Source organism: Humulus lupulus, chromosome 5 (genome assembly GCF_963169125.1).
Source record: "Humulus lupulus chromosome 5, drHumLupu1.1, whole genome shotgun sequence".
NCBI classification, from domain to species: domain Eukaryota; kingdom Viridiplantae; phylum Streptophyta; class Magnoliopsida; order Rosales; family Cannabaceae; genus Humulus; species Humulus lupulus.
In genome coordinates this window covers 236186344-236199055 of record NC_084797.1, presented here as the reverse complement: position 1 = coordinate 236199055, position 12712 = coordinate 236186344, and the positions used below count along the sequence as shown (strand labels likewise).

Here is a 12712-nt window from a genome sequence, read left to right as displayed (position 1 = left end):
GTGCATGTTGTTTACTTTCTTAGTTTAATGGTCTTATATAGTTTAATTTTATATAACTATATCTTTTTATAAAATGACATGAATGCCTTGCCTTGGTAAAATGTTAAACCCTAAAATTTAATGTCTCTTTTGTAAAGTAAACCTCAATCTACGTAAACTATTCTTTTCTTTACACTTTTTTTTCTATCTTTATTTATGCACATATTCCATTGATTTATATACATTTATTTTCTCAACTATTTATGAAATAAAGTGTTTGATGTATGGTAGCTTAATTGTGTTTTTTTTTTTCTTTATTAAACAATATTCATTAATAAAAACTCACCGTGCAATTTTTTTCCTTTTTTTTATTATATATTTAGGTTATAAAATAACTCAAATAAAATAACTATTAACATGGCAGACTATTTTTCTTTTTCTTTTGCATATACTTTGCATTAAATCACAGAACGGTACAAAGGTACAAATTTTGAAAAGAAAACAAAAAAAAAATAATAATAAAAGGAGAAAGTAACGTACACTAATTATGTTACATGGTGGGTGTGGACACATGTTTTAACATGACCTTTTAATTAGTGCTTTCATTAACAGTTATAATAATGTCCTTGAAAGTATTTTATATTAAATAAAAAGTAAAAAGTTTTGCATAGATGATAGAAGGTATGAAATATATATTTGATATTTTTAGAAATAAAAAATAAAAACATTTTCGCATGAATTTAACCGTTTTTCTTTTTCTTTTAACATAATATAGTAACACGTTTGGATCAAAGGCAGCCGCAGCCGAAAGGAAGCAACTTTGTCGTTTTCCCAAATAACAATAAAGGAAATAACAATTAACAAACGCAATGTCACTAATAAGGACAAACAGCAGTAACATCAAAAAAAAAAAAAAAAACAAAGATGTTAAATGATTTTGACATTATTTGAATTCGATAAATAGTTGGGTTTTAATCTTGTCAAGATTTCTTTAGTGAATTTTCTATGGTTGGTGGGGACAAGAGCAAACTCGGGCAGTGGCAATTATCTTCATGCGAAGCAACCGCGCAAAGACATCGATACAAGTCTTGAGGTTATGAAATGATCACAATAGTGACTTGTGTGTTGCTAGAGGTTCTTCGATGGTGATTGTGCTATTGAAGGTTGAGAGATAAAGAAATTGGGATGGAACAAAAAAGAGAGTAAACATTGTAACAATGTTGAATACTTGGCTGATGAATTGAAAAACTCATTTAACTAAAACTGAGATCGTGAGAACATGCGATGAAATGGGATACCATGTGTTTGCATTTATTTTTGTTGACGGTGAATATATAGATTTTTTTTTTAATGGAGATAAACTACCATTTAATAGTTAAAATGACAAGTAGTTCTATAGATAAGACGATGCTTGCATATCCACACAGATCTTACAAAGGAGATGACCTAGACGATGATCAAAGTCCTACTTTACTAGGACAGACATCGACATGACGACGAAAATAATTAAAACCAATTATGATCCCGAGATAGACATACAAAATATAGGTTCGCCTTTTAAAGATCTTGCAATTAAGAAATGGTGTTCCAAATTGATTCGGCAACACCACCCAAGTATAAACTAAACTAGGAGAAAGATCATACAAAAATAGCATATGCCAAAGTCCCCAAAGAACAAGATGATAAAACACCATTAGTATAATAACAAACCTAAAGTGCAAGAACACATTAAAAACAAACAAAAGTATAATAAAAATCAACCTGCACAACAACACCTAGGTCTAGTATTGATAAACACCAATGAGCCTTGCCAGACCACTAGCCACAACACCTACTGTTGTGATTGGTTAAATACATAGTGAAATTGGTTAGGCACAAAGAGGTACAAAAACCATTACGATTTTACTAAAGTCAACATAAGCAGGTTGACTTTTGGTATAGGCATATAAAAATAATCTTTTTGGGTCCAAATTATTTCTTTGGAGTATATAGGAGTACCAAAAAAATTTGGAGGCATTTGGAGACGTTTTGGACTAGTTTTTGGATGACGTCAGTGGTACCTGCATTGCGTCGTCTCTACAGGCAATACATTAATTGGGAGACAAAACCCCAGACAAGTGATGTATCGCCTGCCAGGCGATGCCTCGCCTGTGTGCAGGCAATGCAACACCTGGGCGGTTTGTACCATACAGTTACGTAAATTTGGCTCCAAAACTTAGTTTAAAATGCTCTAATCTCATTTGAGTCTTTGGTGAATTTATCACTCACCACTCTCTCTCTCTAAAATCCTCTCTTTCTTAACTCACAAATGTTACTAGTTTTCTCTAAGATATTCATCAAGAAAGCTTGATTTGTATGAAGATTAAGGCTTGTAAATCTCAATCTCATTCCAACTTATAGTAGCTTCAAGCAATCTCTACTGGGAGGCTAGGAATAGAAATTTTTGGACAACAAATTCAATTTGTGTCAAGCCTTTTGTCATCTCCATTGATTCACATAAAATCATAATCTTTATGATTTTATGTAACTTGGTTTTCTCTCCATTAATGTCTATTATTTCTCTTGATCTAATTTGTGTTTTTTTTTCATTAAATCCATAGTTATATATTGATTAAATGTTTCTAAATTCATGCTATAATTATTTAATTATCAAGATTTGCATTCATACTTTGAATATGTATCTTGATTAGTATCTAGGGTTTGAAATATTGAATTGATTCTCATTATTCATTGTTGGACTAGAAAGTGTAAGTCATAAATTCCCAACACCCACATCACTGCCCACAGAAAAACCACCATCAAAACCTGGAGAACTAACGATGGAGCAACCAACCAACCACGCCCTGAAGCCAAGATCACAAAGGCTAGAAAAGCAAATTGTTGAAGAATGAGTACAGATCTGCCAACCACGAGCGAAGAGCAACAAAAAAATTCCATCAACAACACAAGCCTAAGTCCAATTGTAAGAGAGGTGAGGGCCTCTCAACGAAGCACCGCTAATGCAAAGGAAGGTGCTAGTGATGAACCGACCAAGAGAATCCATAAAGAAAGAGCTCTGAAAGCCTAGAGGTTGATTGAGCTATTTTTCGTAAAATATATGAATTTTTTTTCTTCTTCAAAGTTTTGAATGATTACTGTAACTTTTTATTGGACATTTTTTTTATAAATATAGTTGTTCAAAAACTAATCTATAAAAATACAACTTTAGCATATTACTTCCTCAAATTAAAATTAAAAAAGAAACAATATAATATATAGTATTTTAAACAATTAAGTTTTAGATTTTAAAAATTACATATATGTAAGAAATTATGGCTTATTTATTAACTTATAAATGTCTATAGAAGTCTAGAAGCCATATATTTGAAAACTTAAGAAAAAGTCATAAAAATATTAATTGTTGTCTATGTTTTCTCGATACAACAACATGATCTCAATAGTCAGTATCATTTAGTCCTCCTTGGGACATGCAACTCAATGAGTTGAAGGGTAGTTTCGTTATGACCGAAGAACTTGTTCGGGGGTTCATGTACGGGGCCAATTTTTGAAGAAACTCCCTCGCTAAGTGTCAGCCAGAGAGAAATGCTAGAACACAGATACGTGCTTGACACCATGGGTGGTTGCAGGGATCGTGTTGTCAATTTCGTACAACCATCAAAGAGAATGTTTCACGACGCCACCTAATCGTGGGGATACGTCCAACTATCCCCTGACAGTATCAAAATGTACCTTTCCAATAAAGCCATGGGTTAGTTTACCTCAAAGTAGGCCATTGACAAGGCCCAAGAGCCTAATTTAGGGGAAAATGGCACTCATTTACATGTTCTCTAATCCCATTAATGGAATATTATTGTAATTAGTAGGGGAGCACACAGGTCAGATTTTCAGGATTTGGGTGCATCGTGTTCGGGTTTCAAGTGGAGAAAAACGGTATCGAAACCAATCCGAAAATTTCAGGTTTTTGTCAGGTTTCAGGTTTGTTCGAGTTAGGTTTCGAGTTGGATTTTTGGTTGGACTGGGCCTATTGGGTTTTGGGCCGAAAAGCCCAATTTTGCAAAAATACCATTTTTTACACTTATATATTATAGTGTAATATATAGTATAATATATATAAACTTATATATTATATAATTGTTGATTAAATTTAACTATAGTATAATATATATAAATTTATATATTAATTAATAAACAGAGAAAATGAACACAAAAAAAACTCACTCACTGTCATCAGTCACTAATCAAGGGGTCGTCGGGGTTGGGGACGAGGACTCGTGGCTGTCGACGAGGTTGGTGTTGGGGTTTAATGCCCTAATTAAAACCCAAATTCTTTGTAATCTCATTTTATTATCAATAAAAGAATAGAAATCATTTTTTGACTTGGTCAATCACTTTGCTCACATGTTTTATTTTCATGATTATTGTTTAATATAAACTTCTATTAAATCCCGAGCATATAGCTAATCTTATTTATAGTGACGTAATCACAGTGGAATATAAATATGATTATATGTTCAAAAATAAGTTAGTCCTAAGATTAGTCAGTGCACCGGATTTACACTGACTTGCCAATCTACGATATGATCTACTTACACATTACAGTGTTATGTTCTTTCCAGAACATTAGCAAAGTAGATAAGATCGGATGTATTTGTTACATCGGACAGGACCGATATTGACAGTTGATAAGATAAGTAAACATACCGTTATTATATATTCTAGTCATATCATATAGTTGACCATAGGTCAATTCAATCTCAATTCTGAGTGGTTAGTATTCTAACTGCTTGTATTATTTGAGTTCGTTGACTTGTTCGTTACCAGCTTACCCTACGGACTAGCCCATACTTACATCTTGGGAACTCAGTATTATAATTGAGTGGGAGTGTTAATCATAGATATGAACATCTATAGCTTCTGATGAAGAAGTGAAACGATGGTTTCCTTTTAGTTTGGTTCAAGGTGTTAAATGATAGAGATCTCATTTCAGTAATTAAATTAGTTTACTGAAATATCATTTACAAGGAACTAAGTGTTTTAAGGATAAAATACAATGAGGGGTAAAACGGTATTTTAGTCCTATCTCATTGTAGACCGTCTATAGAGGATTGAGTGACAATTATGGTTGTAACAATGGATAATTAATAGCGTATCTATATTTGTTATAGAGCGTTCTATGAATTCAAGAGTGCAATTCCAAGTCTATAGTGGAGTCACGAGGAATTAATAAGTTAGTAAATTTATTTGTTAGATTTATGATAACTTATTGGAGCTTGGTTTCATAGGCCCATGGTCCCCATTGTACCTTGGATAAAATCATCTAGATAGTCTCAATTAATTGATTTAATTATCAATTAGAATTATCAAAGTTGACCAGGTCAATTTTGGATAGTTTCACAGAGTTGTGTAATTTTGAGAAGAAAAGAGAAATTATGGCAGATTTATTAATTAAGATAAATTGGTATCTAAATTAATAAATAAATTTAAATCAAGGTTCAAATTATAAATAATTAATTTGATAAATGATTTAAATAATTATTTAATTAATTAAATCAATAGAAAATAATACAGGCCTTGATTTTAAGTACAATGGGCTTATAATCAAATGGGAAATTTCACGGACCTATAGCCCATGATAATTTCGACCTAGGGCTTCAAAATGGCTGTTATTTTATTGATTTTTTAATTAAATTAAATGGCCTAATTGAGTCTATAAAATGAGTGCTTAGAGAGAAGATTTCAGATACAACAGAGACGACAGACAAGTCACAAGTCAGATTTTCTGATAGTTTTATATTCTCTCTAAACACAAGTCTTTTTCTAAGCCACTTTGTTATTTTCTCTTCTTCTCTCTATATCTATCTCATGTGTTGAGAATTGCCCACACTAGTCTAGGTGGTTCTAAGGATACATTGGAAGATCGTGAAGAAAATAGAAGATCGGTTCAGTTTCTTGATAATACTCTGCGACAGAAAGGATACAAGAGTTAGAGAAACTGAAGGAAGGACTCTTTAATTCCGCTGCGTATACTGTAAGTATTATATTATTTGTTTCTCTTTGAATTCAATTTTAGAAACATGTTTTAGGCTATCTCGTATTAATTTGTTTAATATTAGATATACATGAAAATAAATAAATATCCTGTATAAACTTTTTCCAACAGTTGGGGTAGAGCTGACTGGCTCGCTGACGGGCGGAGGTTGGGGCGGAGTCGACTGGCTCGCTGAAGGGCCATGGAGTCTGAGAGTCGAAACTCGAGAGGGGTCGGGGGAAGAGGGCTTGCGTGTGGTGGTGGTTAGTTGGTGGGCTTCAGCTGCGGAAGTGTGACAGCAGTCTTGGGGGCAGGCAGGCCGAGAGAGAGAGAAAGGGGAGGGTCGATCTCGGGGGTCTTAGGGTTCTTTCTAAGTTTGAAAAAAAAAACAGTGTAAATAATTTTTTTTCGGGTTTCGGGTGTGAACCCGAACCCGAGTTCAACAAATTTCAAACCCGAACCCGATCCGACTCCTGTCGGGTTTGGGTCGGATTTAATCTGAATCCGACGTGTTTTCCCAAAAAACGAATTTTTGGGTTGTGAGTTTTTCGGATCAAATGTTCACCCCTAATAATTAGTTGTGATTTATAAGCAACAACCCAGTCAGTCGCCTATAAATAGGACTAGTGTATCACTTGTAAAATGATACTAACTTTATTGCATGAGCTGATGTTGCCTAAATTTCTAAAGAACTAGAGCTTTGCAAGTTCTTCATTGTTAATACAATTGATTCGTGGATTATGCCTAATTAATACCTTGAACTATATAAAAATCAATGTGTGGTCTTTATTTTCTTTAAGCTTCTATGCTTATTTGCAGTGACGAAAAATCTAGTGAACATTGATAAATTGAAATTTTCATAGAAATAATTAAATGGCAATGTAATTTTCACTTTTTTCTTTCTTTATTTTTTGTGTGGGCCAGGCCAGTAACTCAATAGGAGAAAGCCTAGTCCAACCAAGTTTGGTGGGCCGAATTGGGGTTATCAGCCCAGCCCAGCCCAATTGGAGTGGCTCGTTGAGTGCATAATCCACGTGCCGTAAGGTGCAGCAACCAGCGAGGAGGGTGGAACGAACCCGGACAAAATTGGTTTCAATTCATTGATTGATATTTGATATTATTATTTGCCAAAGTCCATTTTGCCACTAAATCAAACTCTTTTTTTTTCCTCTCTTTTCTCACTTTCTCTCTCTTAAAAGAAAACAAAAGAATAGAAAAGAAGAAACAGGCTTTTATAGGCCTCCTACTCAGACGAGTCCACCACCTATTCGTTGAAAATTCCCAAATTCCGATTCCTCCTCCATTTTTTTCTCTCTTTCTTCGGCAGGTAACCGAAATCTCCAATCCTCAATTCACTTTATTTCTTTCAATTTCATTTTATAAGATTTATCTTGGAGGAAATGAAAAATATAGAAAATCGAATTGATCGCTTCGAGTTTCAAAATTTTGGTTATTGCTTTTCACTGCTTAGGTTTTCTTTTTTTAGGTATTGAGGTTTATTTCTATGTATGAGATTATATTTATAGGACTACTTATGTGTGTGTGTTGTATGTGTGTTCTTATGTGAAGTGGTTGGTGTGGAGCTAGTGAGAATTAACCTGAAAGAGCTTATGATTTCATGACTTGATTACTTTTGAATTGTGTACTGGAAATGAAGCTATTAAATTTATCATTACTTTGATTCAGCTGATGACTGATGAGTTTATGATACTAAGGGAATGTGGTTTTACCGGATTTTGGATTTTGTTTACGATTCTTGAACCAAAATCTATTTGCCCCCTATGTCTTTTGATCCGCATCACACTTAAATATATATATATATATATATAATAATATGTTCATTGAATTCATGTTGCCTTTTCCTTCAAAATGGCTGTTTCAGATTTACTAGTTTTGTTGGCTATTCTGTATCTGTGGCTGCTTCAGATTATAGGATTTGGTTGCTAGTGTTTAAACAGCAATGAAACCAATGATTATATTGAGATTAAATTCACTATTTATTTATATTTTTCAATATATTTATATTTGTGTACATATTGTCAAATTTTAGTTTTTACAGGTGCTATTTCGTATATGATAAACTTTTGGGAGTGAAGACTCTTTGATGTTTATTTGCAGAAGCTTTTGTGTTGCTCTGTCTTACTTGATTGAGGTTTTACTTCTAAGAAGTGCAGATTTTTTTCAATGCTGTCTTATTTTATATAGTTTCATTTGGCCTATCTTAGTGATTTTTTTGACTTAATTTGTTCGAATTATTTTTTTCTTTCTTGTGCTGAAGAGGACATGCTGCATGATCAAGTGACAAAAGTTTTAGTTGCGCATCAGAGATAAGTAAAAGAAAATGGGAGGTTGTTGCTGTTGTTCCTCTAAAGAAACTGAACTCACTAGTGCACCTACATACTATTATGTCAGTATAATACTTTGCTCGGATTAGATGACTGCCTTTCTTTATCTTGTTTGTGTCGCTCAGCAAATTTGATCTCCTGATCAATTCAAAATGATTATGCATTACCATTATCATCAGTTCATTCAATTTGAATCTTTCTGCAGTATCCAAGGACATCAGAAGAGCATTTGCCTCTGTCATCACATCGTAACCCGACTTCTACACTCTCTACTGGTCTCTTAGTGGATACTAATTTGGATACATCCAGCCCTGACACTTACAGACCACCTCCTGCACCAGTTCCATATGATGTGCCTCTTGGACGCCCTCATTCCCCGCCAGGTGCTCAAGAAATTTGTGGTGATAAGAATGGTGCAGTGGCACAGACAGCAAATTCAGATTCTGTCCAAGAAGCATCTGGTGGAAATGCACAGGATCCTTCAAACAAGTGTGAAGACTTGAAGGATTCAGACTGCAAGGCGCAAAGTGTTTTTGACGATACAGCAAAGGACTTAGAAGTTGAACTTTCTAAGTCAGTGGAATCTGTTGTTTTAACGGCTGAAGAAGAGGATGGTTGTCCAATCTGTTTGGAGGGTAAATTCCTTTGTGCAAACTGCATACTGATTTCTTTTCCCATAAAAGCTTTTCTGCGCTTTCTCTTATTGTTCAATTGCAACACTCCTGCAGCTTTCCCCCCCAAGATGTGTCGTCACTAACTTTCCATCTGTGTGATTTTAGTTAATCAGAGAAATATCAGTTTTCATCTTTCTGTTCTCTTTTCTACTTTGCAGAGTATGACAAAGAGAATCCAAAACTTAACACAAAATGCGAGCATCATTTTCACCTCGCATGCATCCTGGAATGGATGGAAAGAAGTGAGCACTGTCCTGTGTGTGATCAGGTTAGCCATACCATGTTCTTTTGAATAGTAAATGTATAAGATGGTAAATCCAGTGTGATGCATGATGCTCACAAGAGGACCTGTTTTCTTTCTGATGCAGGAAATGGTGTTCGATCCTCCTATTGATTCCTAGCAGTGAACAACATATAAGTCAGTTTCATTTTCCCCAAGTTCTTTCAGTTTCTTTATATGTATGCAAATAGAAGTGTCAGCCACATACGTGGTTCTTGATTGGTTTTGTTGGTCAGCTCACTGTGCATTCATTTCTTTTGAACTTTGAAACAGAAAAAAAATGACAAGGCAACAAAAGAAGGTAGGGTATTTTTTTAAGGGGGGGTCTCTGTTTTTGTTTTGCGGAGGGTAGGAGGAATTGTGAAATTTTGAGAAAGGCATGAGGCCATTCTTGGGTTTCATTTTCTATTAGGTCATAGTTATCGTCCAAAGGGGAGGTTTAGTCGTTCAAACAAATAGGAGGTGAAAACTGAAAACCATATCTTCTTTTTTTTTCTTTCATTATATTTGTTCTCATAATATGGGTATAGTGTTTTGTGAGTCTGCTTGGATACTAGTGTTTTTTTTTAACTTCTTGTTTTGAGTTGGTCCTGTAAATGGCATATAGAATTACACAGTGGGTTCTTTGAAGGTGGGCAGAGATTTTGATGAGTGTATTGTAAAATGAAAGGTTGGTATGATAAAGTACATTGGCTGTATTTCAGATTATTGATGTAAATGTCTTGTTCTTATTTTTCTTCTACTTTTTGTTTCATTCTTTTGGTTTCTCTCCCTTACCTCTCGTGTGCAGTGAGCAACTATTAAGGAAAAACATTTTCATGTCTCAATGCTTAACCTTGTGATTTCATATGACATTGAAATTTATATGCTGATCATTCTAGATTTCACTAAATAGAATTGCTAAGATAAATTTCTATTGCACCCTCTTTTACACACTATTTTCTCCATGCCTTGAGATGTGGACATTATTTAATTATTTGATATTTTAAAAATATTACAAAACATTAATAGAATATTCATGTCATTTATTTAGTGAAGGGAGTGCTGAAGTGAAGTGTGTTTAGCATTTCTCAATAAAATATTATTAGTGATTATTGAAATTTTGATCTGTAAACAATAAAACACATAGGGATAACAATAATGCAATATGGATAACAATAATGTTTAGGAGTACTAAATTAGTGTCTAACTAATTAGATTAAGACACATGCATAAAATATGATTGTTATTAACCATGTGTCTTAATCTAATTAGTTAGGCACATGTAGGATTGAATCTTTATGGTGTTGTTTGGTAACACTTAAAAAAATGGTTTTTATTTAATTAATTAAAATTTTGACAATTAAACAAAAAATTTGTTTAGTAACTATATTTTTATTTATTATTTTTTTAAATTTTAATTAAAATTTATTAAATTTTGAAAATAGATTTCAATTTTTTTTTAAACCGTTTTCAATTTTTTGTTCTATTTTTCATATCAACCCCTTATATTGTTAAACAAAAAATAAAAATAAAAGGTATCAAAAGTGTTTATTATTTTTTGTTTTTAAAAACAAAAATAGTTATGTATATATAGTATTGCTACAAGGCACCTCATACTAATGAGTTGTTTTTTAGTATCTTGTGTCCAACACTATACGAGATGACACTTTATAATTGGTGTGTGATATCCTACAATACTTATTAAATTCAAATATTAGAAATCCGATATTGAATTATACCAATAGCGATACGACGCCTCATTATAGTGTTACAACATCACTTGATATTTCTTCACTTATATATGTTTGTGTAAATGGATAGAGTATTATAAAAGTTTAAGATTTAATCTAATTCTCAATATATTAAAATTATGAAAATGTATGTATTTTTGTGTTGAAAGAACCTATCAAATTCAATTTGTATTTTATTTATATATAATTTTTTAAAATTGTATACATTTTGTGCAAATATAAAATAAATTAACAAACTTTAATAACATATATTATTATGAGTTTTGGATAATTTAATAAAAAATATTAAGGTATTAGACCAAACTAGTCATTTGAAACATGTACTAAAAAATACGATATCAATCAAAATAAGATATCAATCAAGTGAACATCATTCGTAAATATTATCATATAAATTTTTAAAAATAAATTATTTTATTGGCGAATTAAAAAAAAATTACAATTGTAAAAAATAAATAAAAACTACTTATTTTGGGTGTGTATTACTATTGTGTTTTTTTTTTCAACAAATGTATTACTATTGTTTTAATTTAGGACAAATAACAATTTTTCTCCTTAATTATCGTTCTTATAAAGTTTTGTCCTTAAACTATTTTTTGTGGCCAAAATGCTCCGGAATTATGAAAATTATTATAAACATGCATCTTTTGTTATATTTTATTCATTTTTTAAGTAGTTTACTATGTAATCACATGTCATGTGCATAGTTATATTACGATAATTTATTTAACTAACTAAAATTAGTCGAAATCGAATTTATTAATACTGAACATACAAATATTAGTTCTAAGAATAGAGATATATATTATCAAAATTTGTCATTATATCACTATTTATATATGTATTTACCTGTCAGGATTACTGAGTTCCGTCATATTAGCACAACATTAGTATTACATTGTTTAAAAAAATTAAGGAAATATAATATAAGAGGCACATTTATAATAGTTGTTATAGTTTAGAAATGATTTTTACCATTAAAAAAAATTAGGGGCAAAACTTTACAAAAGCTATAGTTCAGAGGTAAAATTTCCTATTTAGCTTTTAATTTATAATATATAACTATATGTGGATATAATTTTTTTATTAAATGTATGAAAATTAATTTTATAATTTAATATCGAATTTATTTAAAAATAAAGTAAGGAAAAAAATTGTATGAATCAAATCATTCTTAAAACTAATGCAATATAAATATATATATTAAATGGATTATATAATTTCAAATTAGAAAATAGATTTTGCCAATATATAATATATGTTGAAAACATTGCATAAGTATGGTGTTCCACTTTCACTTCTAAATATAAATCTAGTTGATGGAAGAGAAAAGTTACCACATTGCTTATTTGAGTTTATTTCTTCTCAAATTTTCTTCTTATATACTTAATTTGACTTAATTAATGATATATGAAATATGCTAATAGAGTAAATATTCTTGTTTTCATTTGGTGTACATTTTCTTATCCGATCAATTGTGATAGAACTTCCAATTTAAATATAATTTTTTTTCTTAGAAAAAATGTTATTCAACTCGATCATAAAAGTACACAATCTAACACTAATGACAATTAATAAGATCATAAAAATACACAATGTAGTGTTAATAAGATTACAATTAATAAGATTATACATATTTTTAGTATGTATCAATCATAATTTTTTGCATTTTC

The 12712-nt window shown here is 31.6% G+C and overlaps 1 protein-coding gene across 3 annotated transcripts; it reads left to right on the top strand.

Annotated features, from left to right (window-relative positions):
• Window positions 1–7173: 7173 nt before the first annotated feature.
• Window positions 7174–10048, top strand: LOC133778456 (probable E3 ubiquitin-protein ligase RHB1A). 3 transcript variants are annotated; one of them, XM_062218392.1, is made up of 6 exons: window positions 7195–7334; window positions 8058–8159; window positions 8286–8414; window positions 8558–8987; window positions 9185–9294; window positions 9395–10048. In XM_062218392.1, the coding sequence occupies exons 3-6, from the start codon at window positions 8349–8351 to the stop codon at window positions 9425–9427; spliced, it is 639 nt and encodes a 212-aa protein (XP_062074376.1). In that variant the 5' UTR covers window positions 7195–7334; window positions 8058–8159; window positions 8286–8348; the 3' UTR covers window positions 9428–10048. The 3 variants fall into 3 exon arrangements, with proteins under 3 accessions (XP_062074375.1, XP_062074376.1, XP_062074377.1); XM_062218393.1 differs by having other exon boundaries at window positions 7207–7334; window positions 8067–8159; XM_062218391.1 differs by lacking the exon at window positions 8058–8159 and having other exon boundaries at window positions 7174–7334.
• The last annotated feature ends 2664 nt before the right edge of the window (window positions 10049–12712 follow it).